Genomic DNA, 15645 nt, shown 5'->3' on the forward strand with positions numbered 1-15645 from the left:
TCTAAGTTCAAGGGATCATTTTTAAATATGAAATGAAACAAGGATGAAAATGTATTTACATCCAGGAACGGTAAGGGTAGTATTAGTGGTAGTTATAACTTTTTCTCTAAAATGAAGGCAGAATTTACTTTACAGGTAAGGTGCTCAAATATGTCAGAGTAGCAATGAGCTTTTAAACTAACAACAATAGCAATAATATTAAGTTAACATTTATATAGCGCTTATTATGTTCCAGACATTTGCTAAATGCTTTACAATTATTGTCTCATCTGATCCTAGCAACAACCTTAGGTGGTAAATACTGTTGTTAACCCCATTTTACAGATGAGAAAATTGAGGCAAACAGGTTATGTGACTTATTCAGGGTCATATCAGCTAGTACGTGTCTAAAGCCACATTTGAACACAGGCCTTTCTGACTCTAGGCCCAATGATCTAGTCACTGCACCACCTGTTTTTATTACCTTGAAGTGACTTTAAATCAACTTTCTAAGCAAGGATTAATGTTAATATGGAAGAAGATATTATACTTAGCTCTGATTTTAGATTTGTTCTGTTCAACATTTCTATCAATGATACACAGCAGCTTGATTTATCTAATTCTCAGATGACACAGAGCTAAAATGAATAATTAATGCAATGGAGAGACTATGTGGTGTAGTAAAAAGAACACTGGATTTGGAGCCAGAGGATCCAAGTTTAAATCCAAGCTCTTTTAGCTGTGTGATATTGGGCAAGTCACCTAACGTCTCTGATCCTCAGTTTCCTGGTCTGTAAAATGAGGGGAGGTGGTCTAGCTAATTTCTGGAATTCTCCAGTTCTTAAATGTGATCTAGGATCCTGTGACTGTCTAGCTGGTGGGTAACAGAAATTACAATAACCAGGTGTATATAATTTTCTCATTTGTAAAATGAGGTTGTTGGACCAGTTGATATCCAAGATCTCTTCAATCTCTACAAGGAAAATATTTTATCATTTTAATAGGCTGGAAAAATAGGCAGAAATTCAATTCAATTCAATTCAACAAGCATTTATAATGTGCTATGCATGGACAATACAAAATCAAAATTAAGTAAACAAAAGTATACTTAATAAGGATAAACATCATAAAACAGCATGGGGAAAACTAGTTTGACAGAAGAAGAAGAAAATCTTGGGTTTTTAATCTATTTTGAACTCAGTACAAGTTACAAATGTGCAATGGCTACCAAAAAACCTGGCCTTTGTAAAGAGTTTGCACAGAAGGCTGAGGGCCTGCCATGCTGGGTAGCAACATATTATGAAGTGCTCTAAAACTCCTAGGCTGGAAAGAATGTGGCTTGCAGAAGGAGGAAACACTTCCAAACAAGGCTGACTGTGAGTAGTGTTATTTGGTCCTCAGAAGGTTTATACTGAAATGAACTTGGCCTCAAATTTCATTTTAATATCCTTTGTTAGAAAAGTTATAAACATGAGGCAAATGTCTTGAATCCTTGGCAGTGCTGGTGAGATATGTTAATACAAAGTTTGACAAGGGTTGCTCTGGGAAGCCAGCCAGCTTCAGGTTAGTATCATGCTGAAAGTCAGCATTAGGCCTGTACTAAATCCTTATACAATCAAAATACTACAGCAGTTTTGCCCGCAAAAGGAATGCAGAATAAAACTAAGAGTAAAACAGGAATTGTACTGAGCTCAAAGCCTTAAACACTGGTACTCTGGGGTATGTGGCAGGCTTGGTACTTTCAAAAGACATTTATTTAGTGGGAGGGGGGTGAAGTCATAGAAAATCTAAAATGAGAAGTTATCTCATTAAAAATTTCCTTTAAACAATTTAGAGCCTTGGCAGCACATGATTTTCCTTGAGAAGACAAATCAAAAGAAATTAGATTGGCAAAGGAGAAAACTGAGGTAATAGGTCAATGTACATTTTCTTAGGTCTCAGAAGAATAGTGTTTTACTGAAGGGAAGACTGGCAGGAGGTCTTTTAGATCAAACCCACAAAAATGTTGAGTCATTTTTCAGCCATGCCCAAGTCTTCATGACCAAATTTGGGGTTTTCCTGGCAAAACTACTAGAGTGGGGGTAGCTAGGTACTAGGTAGGACAGTGGATGGAAGTGATAGGCCTAGAGTTGGGAGGACCAGGATTCAAATCTGGCTCATGGCACTTCCTGGCTGTGTATGTTGGGTAAGTCATTTCTCTGATTGCCTAGTCCAGTGATGGCAAACCCTTTGAGAGACCAAGTGCCCAAACAGCATCCCTCACACCACATGTGAGCTTCCCCCTTACCCAAGACAGGGGAGGGAGGAGCCCTCCCATTGGGTTGCTGGGAAGAGGGAAGGGTCATTTGAGAATTGTCCTCAGGCATGTGTGGAGGGGGCAGAGGTAGCAGCCCCCTCTGGCACACATGCTCTAGGTTCTCCAGCATGGGTATTAACCTTGCTATTCTTCTCTTTTAGAATTTACACTAAGACAAAAGGTAAGGGTCTAAATATTGGAGAAGTTTGCCATTTCCTTCTATAGCCCATTTTATAGATAAGTAAACTGATGAAAACAAGGTTAGTAAGTGTGAGCCTGGACTTGAACTCCGGAAGATGAGTCTTCCTAACTTCAGGCCAGGCACAGTATCCACTGTACCACCTAAGATTACAAGAATCACAAAGCTAAAATACCTTAAAGAGAGATTTTTTAAAAGCTATAGCAGATTTGGCTGTTTAGGCTATTTTCCTCCTTTATGGATTAGCCTTAGAGAAACAGCTTAATGTAGTGGATAAGGGACTGTTCTCAGAGTCATGATGATCTTGGTTCAAATCCTGCTTCTGAGACATATAAGCTGTGTGACCCAGACAAATCACTTTAACCTTAAGGCAACTCCCCAAGATAATTAACTTGCAGAACAGTTGTTGATCTATATTGGTAGAGATTAGATTTCTCATAGGAAGTTTTCTATACCAATATGTTAAAAATGAATCATTTTAATTTCTGGACAGTAAAAAAAAATATTCTAAACTCAACAAATTCCATTTTCTCTGCTACAACATATAGGAAGCTATAAGGAAAGAAATGAACACAGTGGTCCTGATGTGGTCTGATTAGAGCAGATGTAATGGAACTGCCACCAAACTGTCAATTTGGCCAAGGCTGCATACCTCAAATTATGTGTCTTAATGTAGCTAAGGATAATATTGACTTTTTTTGACCAATATAGAGTTCTTAGAACAACATGTATAGGAAGGAACTTATTTGTATCTAACTGGATTATATTCATTTCACCTGAACATAGTTCACCTGACATATTCTTGTAGGGAGAAGGGGAAGGGAAAAGAATAAACATTTATATTGCACCTACTGTGTTCCAAATGTAGTATGTGTTTTTTTTGTAAATCTTATCTTATTTGAACTTTACAGCCCTTTGGGGTCGATGCTATTAGTATACTCTTTTTGCAGCCGAGGCAGAGGTCAAATGACTTGCCCAGGATTACACAGGTAGTAGATATCTATGGTCATATTTGAACTCAAATCTTTCTAACTCCTGGACCAGTATTCTCTCTGCTGTGCCACCAGCTGCTTTATAGATCAATCTTATGAAATCTAGGCCTGAAAAATCTTTACCAGTATATCACATTTTCAATAGTTCTTTCCACATCTTTAATCAGTGCAATTATATATCCTACAGTAACAGTTCTTAGACTTTGTATCTTCTCCGTTTTTTCAATTACATTTTTAGTTGCCCAAAAGGCCTTATTTCTTTAAGGCTTATGCTAATTTAAAAAGTTCCCCTTCATACATCTTTCAGAGGAACTGAATATGATAGGTTCAAAGATTTTGAGCTGGAAGGATCTCAGAGGTCACTTTGTTCACATTCATTTTTCAAAGAAAAACACTAAAAGCCATAAAGGTTTATTGGTTTATACAAGCATATAGTGTCAGGGTCAAGATTCAAGCCCAAACCCTCTAATTAAAGACCCAGAATACTTGCTATGCTGCACAATGATGCCACAGAAACCTACACAATAGGAGAAAATAGGCTACAGGCCATTACCGGTGATGTTCTATATGTAGGAAGTGACATGAAAGATATGGACCAATGACATATAAGGCTAGTGTGAACTTTAGATTACTCCACCCTACTTAGTCTAACAAAAATCAGGAAAGTGTGAACTTTAGATTACTCCACCCTACTTAGTCTAACAAAATCAGGAATGTCTACATCCATATTTAAGGATTAAGTATTTAGGAGCATGGCCTATGACAGACATGTGCTAGCAAATGACAAATCAGAAACAACTGACAGACTCCTGAACTGTCTTAAGTCAAGCCTAAGATATCATTGGTACATGTGAGACACAGGAAAGTGATGTAAAACCATCTATATATTTCGCGTCACTTTCTCTCTCCAGCCTTTTTTTCTTCTTAGATCTTGGGGTGGTGGCTGCTATTGTTCAGGTTTAGCGATGAGTTTTCCTTTATACCATACTGGAGGAAGCCTAGTAACATAGTTCAGGTGAGGCTCTTCTCTGAGATCTCTTGGAGTTTAGACTGATTTTTCTCTCCTTTAGCTTCCAAACACTATCCTCTTAGAGAAAGTCTCTAATCTTCAAAGACCTCATGGCGGAGGACTTTGAACTCACCTGGCACAGGCCGGGCAGGAGAAATCCTATATCTTTCCCTTTCTCTTCTTCTTGATTTCTTCCCTATATATTGATTAAACCACCATATATTTGCAAACTGACTTGGGTATTTTATTTGGGATATCCCCTGGCGACCAAAAATCAAACTTAGATTAGGTCACAACCCTAAATTATCCTTACACTAGAAAAAGAGCTAATCTATTAGTTTAATGAGAGTGAGTGATACTAGATAGACAACTAAGTGTTTCACTGGTAACCATGAATCTAATAATTAATTAATCAATAAATAAGCACTTATTAAATTCTTACTATGTCATTGTACTAAGACTAAGCAAGGAAAATACAAAGAAAATAAAAACATAGCTTCTGGCCTCAAAAAGCTTACATTCCAATAGGTGAGATAACATGTAAATAACTATTTTACAAAGAAGATATATATATATATAATATGAATGGGAAGTGATCTCAGAGGAAGGGGATAGCAATGGAGGGATCTGAGACTACTAAAAACTTGGGCCTCTAATGGCTAACATTCATCTAGTGCTTTATGGATTATAAGTTGGTTTATGAATATTATCCCCCTTGATCACCACGACAACCTTGGGAGGTAGGTTCTATTACTATTATCCCAGTTTTACCGATGAGGAAACTAATGAAGATGGAGTTTAAATGACTTGCCCAGGATCACAAAGCTAATAATGGCTGAGGCAGGATTCAAACTTAGGTTTTCTTGACTCCAAGTATAGCCCTTTATTCACCACTCCACTCAGCTGCTAAAACAAAACTGTATTTATCACTTGCAAGATTTATGTGAAGTATTATGTTGCAGAAAAAGTCATAGGTCCTGTGTTGGAGGATTGGGGTCTGAACTCTGGTTGTTCTATGCTTATGACTCGGTATCTGTTGCTTTACCTATAATATGAATGTATTAGATTAAGGTCCCTTCCAGCTCTCTATCTATGATCTTAAGAACAAGAATCACATAAAGTAACAAGAAGGCATACATAGATTTCTGTTTTCACCATGGGAGGGAAAATACCAACATTATGGATCCACTGAAATATATCTAATTGTTTAATAAAAGTCCTTTTGTTCTATTGTGTTTTGTTTGTTCATTTTTACTTGCCAGGAAAATTCAGGCATCAGAAAACAAGAAGAGCATATCTTTTGATGTCAGTGACCTAGATGTTATGTTAAACTCACATGACTGGCCCAGAGGTAAACTGATCTGGGCTCTTGACATCCTAACCCTACACCCCAGTGGCTCCAGCTCTTTGAGGAAGGCTAGTTCAAGCTAATGGTATAAATCTAGAGTTTGTGAGACAGAAAAACTTGACACAAGACACAGGGCTTTTTCTGCATCAGAATGCTTCATCTAAATCCTGCAAAAGTGGTAAATCCAGTTTTGTTTTGGCAGTTGGGTGTAGTTATGGATAAAAGGGCTATACTTGGAGTCAAAAAAACCTAAGTCTGGATCCTGCCTCAGCCATTATTAATAGCTTTGTGATCCTGAGCAAGTCATTTAACTTCTGCCTACATTAGTTTCTTCATCTATGGCCATTTGTATCTAGTTCTAGAACCTGGGGTCTAATTTTGATACAGATCTCTCCTGTAACCCTTGCCCTGCCCTTTTCTCTGTGCCAAGATCTCCAGGTACTTATTTGGGTTTTCTGATTCAAGTGATCAACCAATTAACAACAATTTATTATTTGCATAAGATTGTATTTTATAGACATACATATACACATATGGACATAGTTTGTTTGGGATTTAAAAAATATTCCAAACCTTCTGTCTTAGAAACAATACTGTGTCTTGGTTCCAAGGCAGAAGAGCAGTAGTGTAGTAAGGGTTAGGCAATAGGGGTTAAGTGACTTGCCCAGGGTCCCAGAGCTGGAAGTGTCTGAGGCCAGATTTGAACCCAAGACCTCCCATCTCCAGACTTGCCTAGCTCTCAATCCCCTGAGTTCCCAAGCTGTCCCTGGCTTTTTTTTTTTATCCTATCCCCTTTTATATTTAAATTTTTGTATATACTCAGTGTTTTCATATTTCTGCTTGTTAATTTCAAAAAAATAAATGTGCCATTGGAATTCATCATTACTATAATTATGGATATAACCCTCTGAGGGCATATCTCTTTCCTACAGTCAAATTCCAAAATTCCAAAAGTATAACACCCTCACCACCACACATGAGACTGGGCAAAAGCCAGGCAAGCAAGATGTATTACAGAGAACTTTTCTCACCCTTTGATATCTTGAAACTGTAATGCTGCATCATGACTAAAAGCTCAGTTTTGGAGGGGAATTTTGAGGCCAAGACTTCAGCAAAGGAGTCTATTTGCTGGGTCAATTGCAATACAATGATCTCTAAAAATAGATCCCTTTAGCAAGTAAAGAAAATTCCTCTTAAGTTCAACACTGAGCGCACAGTTTCTGGGAAGCATTAAGAGCTGTCTCTCTCATTCTCCTAGAAGATTAACTCCTACTTAAAAGGAAAAGAATCAGATAGAGGGAGAATACATTGGACTATAAATCAAGGGCCTCCAGTGTGCCCAGATAAAGAAAAGAATGTCATTGCCAGAAATACCAACTCACCCAACCAATAAGAAGACTCACAGAAATCTGCCCTGTTCAGCTGCACTGAAGCTAAGTTTTGCTTTCTGTCCAATCCATTTAAAAATCAACTTGGGAAATGGCTTCCTAGATAGAGATATGTGAAGGGTGTATGGGCAACATGCCTATGCCCTTTACATCTTTAATGACTTCTCTTACCATTATGCTCAGCTCTTGAAGAGGCAACGGCAGCATGGGCAACTGAGAGTGCCGAGTCTATTTTTTCTTCCACAGAAAAATCTTGCTTCTGGATGATGTGATATGCCTGTCATCACGAACAGAAGGAATAGTTGTGTTTATATGGCATAACTTTTAAAAGATATAAAACAACACAGAGATAAGCATAGAGGCAAGAACATTAGGAAGGAAACTTAAAACTCTCCTAAACAAACCTTGTTATTTTACAGATAAAGGAACAGATTCAGAGGAAGTTAAGCAAATTGACTGATCTGATCGCTTGTTAAGTGTCAGGTGATATTTGAACCCAAAACTTTCCTGAGTCTAAATCCAACATTCTTTCCCCCATACTACCTTGCTTCTTTATTATGCAGATCTATTATGTATAGTGCACAATGGTTGGCTCTATAGGTAAAACGAAGAAACACAAAATAATTATAATAATAAACATTCATATAGCACTTTAAAATCATCCAAATGTTTTACACTTGATATAAGTAATCTAATCTGAACTTGATATCCTTATTTTACAGAAGAGCAAAACAAGGCTGTGGATCATTACACAGTCAATAAATATGTGAAGCAGGATTTGAAACCAGATCTTTCTGACTTTGAATCTAATACTCTATCCACTGACACACTGGGTCTTAGTTTTTGTATTCAAAAAACTTACAATGTACTTGAGAAAATAAAGCAAAATTACATTAATTGTAGGATAAGACTAGAATTGAACACAATTCAAGGTTAACTGCACTCTAAATGAAGAGGAATAAGAAAGCACTGTGGCTGGAGTGGTTTTGAAGGCTTCATGAAAAAAGACAAATTATTTCATCTGGATAGAAAGGTAGTAAAAAAGAGGAAGGGCATTCAAAGTTAGAGAACTAGGGTGAGCAAAGTAAATTGGGCCTTTTCACATGATAGCTGGTTAAAAAATGAAAGTCAGAAAGGAATCATGGACAGAGAACAGGCTTCAGAGTCAGAAAGACCAGGGCTCAAGTTCTGCATCTGAAACATATTCGCTGCAGGAAGGTAGGCAAATCACTCTTAGTGCCCTAGGCATCAGTCTAAGACTAGAGCAGGGGTCCCCAAATTGCAGCCCCCTGAGGCCATGTTTCCTGCCCCCACTGCACTTCTGGAAGGGGCACCTCTTTCATTGGTGGTCAGTGAGAGGAGCTCTGTATGTGGCAGCACCACAAAGCACGGCGTCGCTCATATACAATACAGTACAACTTCCCATGACATAATCCTTTGTGCAGCAAAGGCGCAGTGCAAAGAATTATGTGGCTGCACAATGGAAGACCTCAGCATGGTGACTGAGATCTGGGGAAGGGGATTCCGCACTGTGTATACTGCTGCCCCATTAGGGTTAAGGTTAGGTTTTTATAGTCCGGCCCTCCAACAGTCTGAGGGACAGTGAATTGGCCCCCTGTGTAAAAAGTTTGGGGACCCCTGGACTAGAGTATCAAAGCAGGGGCAGATTTACATTAGTAGAGGTAGAGTTTTCTTGCTGGAAGGTCTCAGCTTATACCAACAATATCACAATTCTAGATCCCCCAAAATGTTTATTGAATTATGCATGGATTCAAAGACTATTTCATTATGACTAAGAACAGGTATTTTTGAGAACAATGAATAGGGTAAGGAATTAGTTTGTGGCCCTAGAACATAAAAAGATTTTAGGATTTAGAGCTGGAAGAAATTTTAGAGATTATCTAATCCAATCCTCTCCTTTTATAAGTAAGGAATCTGAAGCCCAGAAAAATGATGTGGTTTGTCCAAGAATACATAATAAGCAGAATGTAAAGGAGCTGGAATTAAAACTAACTAAACTAATTCTGAATCCAGTTTTCTTTTCTATAGCAGTTTTTGCTGGTTTTGGTTGATTGGTTCAAGAATCCATCAACTCTACCATATTGCTGGCAAAACCACTGTATTACACTTAGCTGTGCCAACTGATCCAGATGTCATGAATATAAAGCCAATCATAACTTGTAAAGGAGCTTAAAACTCCGCTAAAATTAAGGATGTCTTTACTAGTAATGGCTAACATTTCCACGATGCTTTAAGTATTAAATACATATGCATATATGTACACATATATACAAATGTATTTATTTATACTAAATATAATTATATTAACATATTATATACATATGCATACATGAATTCCATATACATTACCCTCATTTTGCATTCACACCCAAGTAGAGAGGTAAGTGACTTTTCCAAGCTCACTAGTCTAGTAATTATGTATTGAGGAATGTGAATGTAGTTTTCCTGATTCAAATCTATCATCAAAATGCCACATGGAAATATTATTTTTGACATTATTCTCACACATGGTAATAATAAATTTTATACAATATTTGTTATACACAGTAGGATCTCATAATCTGGTGGTATTTCAGATATAGAAGATGGACAGATAGATGTAGATCCCTTTATTATTTAGACGAGAGTATGAACTAAACAGGTAACTCCAAGGACCCCCAAATTAATCGTGGGCCTTTATTTGACCTGAAAAGGCAAGTCTTCAGGAAAAACTTGAAATTCATCACTGATACTAAATGCTTTCAAGAGCCAAAACAAAGCTTAGTTAACAGTGTCAAACCACAAGTTGCTTGTCATTTCAGGGAAAGACAAAACCTGTTTTAAAAGAGAATTAAAAATTTGCAGTAAATTAAATGAATTATATTTGAGTTGTGCTTTTCTTGAAATAAATGTCTTCAGGAAAGATTTTTGTTTGAGTAAAGCTGTCACATTTATAGCACAAGGTAAAGACTGGTATATTTAGTTTCCATCTGGGGATTTGAAAATCATCAGTGTACAAAAATGGGCAGGGGCTTCCTCTTGCCTACCAAGTAAGGCATGAGCTCCTTTGCCTGGTGTCCAAGGACCTCCACAAATGTAGTGCCATCACTTTCAGTCTTATCTCACACACACTCTCTCCATACTCAGCCCAAGTGACATTTGGGGAGCAATCAATTCAAACTTCCTCTCCTGCTTCCTTGTTTTCACTCAAGTTGCTCCCTATGCTTGGAATGAACTTCTTTTCACCTTCACCATTTCTACCCTGTCTTTTCAAGCTCCATTCAAATGTTGCCTCTTCCATGAAGTCTTTACTTATTTATAACTTCTGGAACAACTTTCTTCATTTAGACTTAGAGCATTTAAATTTGCTCCTGTGTAAGGTACTATTTTAGCATACTAAATGTATTTGTGTATTGACCAAAGAGACAATAAGCTCCATGAGGCCAGACATACTATATAGAGGGTTTTAATTTTTTTAAACAGGTTTTTAAGTATGTCTTTTGTTTCTTCCATCATTATCCAAGTATCTCTGCCTCACCCTCCCAGGGCGTGATTCCAAATAAGAAATCATACTTTTTGGAGATGAAAAAAATTAGTATAACTGATTGATACACTGAAAAAGCTATTGATAAAACATGTAATGTGTAATACCTGTGCTCCTTTGATTTCCATGAAGGTGTGAGTTAGGGGTGTCTTCTCACATGTTTTAATTCCAAACCTGTTTGATTGTTATAATTTTGTTAAATTCACTTCTGATTTTTTTGGTGTGTAGTTGTTTCCAGTTACATTGTTGTATTGACTGTGAATATTGTTTCCTTGACTCTCCTCACTTCAGTCTGCATCAGTTTATATAGATCTTTCTATGCTTCTCAGTATTCATTACACACATTTATTAAAAGACAGTAATATTAAACTACATTCATGAAACAAAATTTGCTTAGCCATTCCTCAGGTAATGGCTTTGTTTCCAATTCTTTGCTATCACAAAAAGTACTGCTGTAAATATTCTGGCATACATGAGAACTTTCTTTTTATTGATGCCTTCCTTAAGGTATGATCCCTGTGATAGTTTCTGGTTCAAAGGGTATATAAGGTTTTAGTTATTTTATTTATATAGTTCTAAATCACTTTCCAAAACATTTTCCCAGCTCCACCAAAATGTATTAATGTGCATGACATTCCACAGCTCTTCCAGTATTGGATATTGTCGTTTTTGTCAATTTACAGAGTGTGAGATGAACTCTCAGAGCTGCTTTTATGTGGTTTTGAATACTTTGCAATTCTTCTGAGAACTGTGTGTTCACATTCTTTGACCATTTATCTATTGGAAATGGGTAAACAGTGTGTGTATGTGTGTGTGTATATAGCTGACATATGAATACCAAACCCTTAGAGAAATTTGAAACAAAGATTTTTTTCCCACTTGACTACTTACCTTCTTATCTTCAGTACATTAATTTTGCATGTGCACAAGTTTTTCATTTTCATGTAATCAAAGTCATCCATTTTATTTTTTGTTATTGCTTCTATTTCTTGTTTGATTAAGAATATATCTCCTATTCACAGAACTGAGAAGTATATGTTTCTCCTTTAATTTCTTTTATGTTATGATTTTTAACATTAAGGTCACTTATCCATTTAAAACATATTGTGGAATATGGTGTAAGGTGTTGGTCTAATTTCTGCCAGACTGCTTTCTGGTTTTCTTACTAGGTTTTAAAAAAATCAAATCAGGAAGGAGTTAATTTATTTTCCATTTTATCAAACACTAGATCACTCTATTCTATCATTTCTGATTCTATCTTGTCTAGTCTGTTTAATTGATCTATCTCTCCATCTTTAAACCAGTAATAGTTTTGATGGCTGCTGCATTATTGGAAGTGCGATTCCTCCTTTATTCCCATTTCTTTTCACCATTTTCTCCTAATAGTCTAGATCTTTTGTTTTTCCAAATGAATTGTTTATTATTTTATCAAGTTCTAAAAGACATCCTCTGGGTAATTTGATTGACATAGCACTAAATGTGTAAATTAATTTTGAAAAAGTATTGTCATTTTTATTACATTGGCAGAGTCTAGCCAAGAACACTGACTATACCTCTAGCTATTTAAGTTGTTCTTTATTTCTTTAAGCATTTTGTAATTGAATCTATATAAGTCTTTTGTGTACTTTGGTATTCCTAGAAATTTGGAATGGATTTCCCTTTCTATTTTTACTTCTTGGGTTTTATAATTATTATGTAGAAATGCGAATGGTATTTGATGATTTATTTTGTAGCCTAAAATTTTGCTGAGCTATTTATTGTCTGATGATACTTTAATATATAAGGGGTGAGTTTTAACTAAATTCTCTCTTCCAATTCAATATTCTGTTGTTTGTTGAACTATATTGAATTCACACATGTCAAAGACTCAAATGTTTTCCAAGAATTTGAACTAATAAAGTCCAACTACAACATATTAATTCTATTTACCCTCAAGGAAATGGATATGCTTCTATTAAAATTACTCTTAAATATACACACTAATATTCTATAAGAAGATTTTTATGTGACTTAACTTAAATTTAAAACTTCTTGCCTTAAAATACAGGACGAAGTTTTCCAATAGCAGATTTCCTTACAATCCTGAAAACTCAAATGGTATCAGAATGACTCATGTTTTCTGAATCATGAAAATAAACATAATAAATATGCTAATAGTATAACAATCACATTATCAAATCAGTTATTGATTAAATCTTAATTATCCCTATCACTAGATTTTGGAAAACCTCTAAAGCCATTATTTTTTGTTATTTACATTCAGAAAACCTAGAAGAATTAAGTGCGTAAAAAATCAATGATATTTAGATTGCCAGTAAAATTAGTCACTCATTAGGTAGAAACATGATGGAAGTTTAAAAATCCCACAGTGACATTATGTATTTTTAAAAATATATAATACTGAACACCATTTTAGTTTGCTGCTTAGTTTTGTTAAAAGAAATATTTTTGTTCATCTGAGAGGATTAAATGGTTTGTGATTAAAACTAACACAAATAATGTTTAATATTCATCTAATGCTGAGTTCATGGAAGCTTAACTTTCAATGTTGAATTTTCAAAGACTTTGTGTAGGTATCCGTGAAGATTGCACATATGATTACTAATTTTATGGTCATGATTACTATCCCTTTTTATGCCTTTCCCTCTCATTTTTTAGTTTTCAAAAGCCTGCAGTTGTGTATTTCTCAGAAATCATCTTAAGATCTGGATAGACTTATAGTTTCAAAATTTCTATTTTTAATTCCATGCTGCATTATTAATTATCCCATAAAGCCCTATGATTTTGATGTAGTCTTACACTTCAGCATTATGCTATTTTTGGGTGAGGGAACTGGAAATGACATCTTTGAGTCATATCCCTCTTCATATATTTAAAGCACTATCGTATTGAACAGCTTTTTTCACTTGGATCCGGAAAATGGAACCAGGATTAGTGGGTTAAAGTTATAGACAAAGTTATTTTAGCTCTGTATAAAACTCTCTAAAAATCAGTCCTGCAAGGTAGAGAACATCCCATCTAGGGAGGTCTTCAAGTAGAAACTGTAGAAACACATGAGGGGATTTCTACTTCAGGAATGGTTTGTTCTAACTCCATGAGGATTTTTAAAAAGCTCACACCTGTGATTTCATTGGTGTAGGGTGATTTCCAGAGCAAACTACTTTTACCAATGCACATGAGCAATAGTTCTATAATTTCTAGTCTTAACGCTTTTGCCTATGGCATTGATAAGTTAAGTGACTTGCACAGAATTACACTGTTAGCATAAAATTATATTAGCATGTGGGATTTGAACCAAATCATTGGATTCAAAGTCAGCTCCCCAACTACTATACCATGCTACCACTTCTCCTTTTGGGTATATTATTATTTTAAAAGGCTCCTGTGTCCTGACCTATGAACTTAGCTACCATTTATAAGATATGATTCATGGGGAAATATTTTCAAATTTGTTAGATGACTTAAAAACTAACTTTTAGAACACAATCCTTGACAATTCAGGGGTTACCTGTATGGCAGTTATCTCTAAGGATCTAAAAGTATTTAAATATTATGTCATAATTTACATTTATGCAAAGTTGGTTAAAAGTAAGCTATTATTATACCCATTTTGTTCATGGAACTGTCAAGATACAGACAAGTCAGTTATTTTGTTTATTGTTTCAGAGTATATCCAATCCAATCTCACAAGCATGTCAGTGCTTACTATTAATAAGACTGTAAGGCTATAAAAACAAAAACAAAAAACAGATTCTACCCTCAAGGTGCATAAGTGATGAGACTATTAGTTTGGTATTTTGGATTCAGATGTGTATGTCAAAATTTTATCCATAGTCTGGTCAAAAGTGAAAACACTTTGAAAAATGAGTCTAAAAAGGGATGTCATACTGAAGGTTAGATTTCAAGAAAATTCACATAAACTCCTTAAGGAATATTTAACAGCATGCTTATTTTAAGGTCTAAAAGCATTTCAACAAACGTTTAGCAGATGCCTACTAAACTGCTGTGGAAAATTTTATGTTAAACCCTTGAGAAATTTCATTGTCAGCATAAGGTGAATAAAATCTTCTCTAGCTCAGATGTAATTTTTGGTAAGGATTTATCCCTTCATGTCTATAATAATCTCATGGGAATGAATTTACATGTAATATATTTCAAATGCCATTCATTTATACTATTAAAGGAGATACCTAACAATCAACCATAAAAATAAAATTTTTAAGATTTATAGTAGGCTTATGAAAATTATAATTAGAATGATTTAAAAAAAACACACTAAACTTCTATATCCTCAGAACCCTGCATCAGCATAGTTCTTTACCCAAAGCAGATGTTTATTGAATTTAAATGAAAAGTTATTTCCCTTAAAAGTGCTAGAGCTTAAGGACATTATCATGTAATGCAGGTTATGACTTCAAATTACAGACTGGGACAACACATTAGTTCAACCCTTGAAAAGGAATTTTATAAATACTTTATCTGACAGTAGGCAATCAGGCTTTAATCTTTGGAATTTCCCAGAGGTTTTTTTTAAAATTTATCATTTAGAAAGATTAAAGAGAACTATCCTACAATTCAGTGAGTCAGTGATTGGGTTTGGTTAGTTCAGAAAGTTATGTTCAGCAATGTAGGAGATGCTTACTTTTGGTTTTCCATTAATGAATATATATTCTTAAGAGAAAAAAAATTAAATAGAAAAAGAGAGAGAATGGTATCATTTAAATAAATCTACACAGATATAAATTCATTCATCTCTTGAAAAGCATTACAAAGTTTAAATAACTGAATTAATAGAAGCTTTTGGGGAGTAATACAGAATTGGTAAGGAAAGCAGAAGTTTGGAGATAAATCAAGGAGGGAATATAACAAATTTTTGAGCAGGAGATTTTG

The 15645-nt window shown here is 35.3% G+C and overlaps 1 protein-coding gene across 9 annotated transcripts in view; it reads right to left on the minus strand.

Annotated features, from left to right (window-relative positions):
• The window catches only part of TTC23 (tetratricopeptide repeat domain 23), a 116680-nt gene that overhangs the window by 27363 nt on the left and 73672 nt on the right, over positions 1-15645 (minus strand). For all 9 annotated transcript variants that reach the window (XM_056807093.1, XM_056807084.1, XM_007479430.2 and 6 more), the window contains one exon: positions 7383-7488. In XM_056807093.1, coding sequence (XP_056663071.1) covers positions 7383-7488 — 106 coding nt within the window. The remainder of the gene's footprint in view (positions 1-7382; positions 7489-15645) is intronic.

The sequence above is a fragment of the Monodelphis domestica genome, chromosome 1 (assembly GCF_027887165.1).
Source record: "Monodelphis domestica isolate mMonDom1 chromosome 1, mMonDom1.pri, whole genome shotgun sequence".
In the NCBI taxonomy this organism is placed as follows: domain Eukaryota; kingdom Metazoa; phylum Chordata; class Mammalia; order Didelphimorphia; family Didelphidae; genus Monodelphis; species Monodelphis domestica.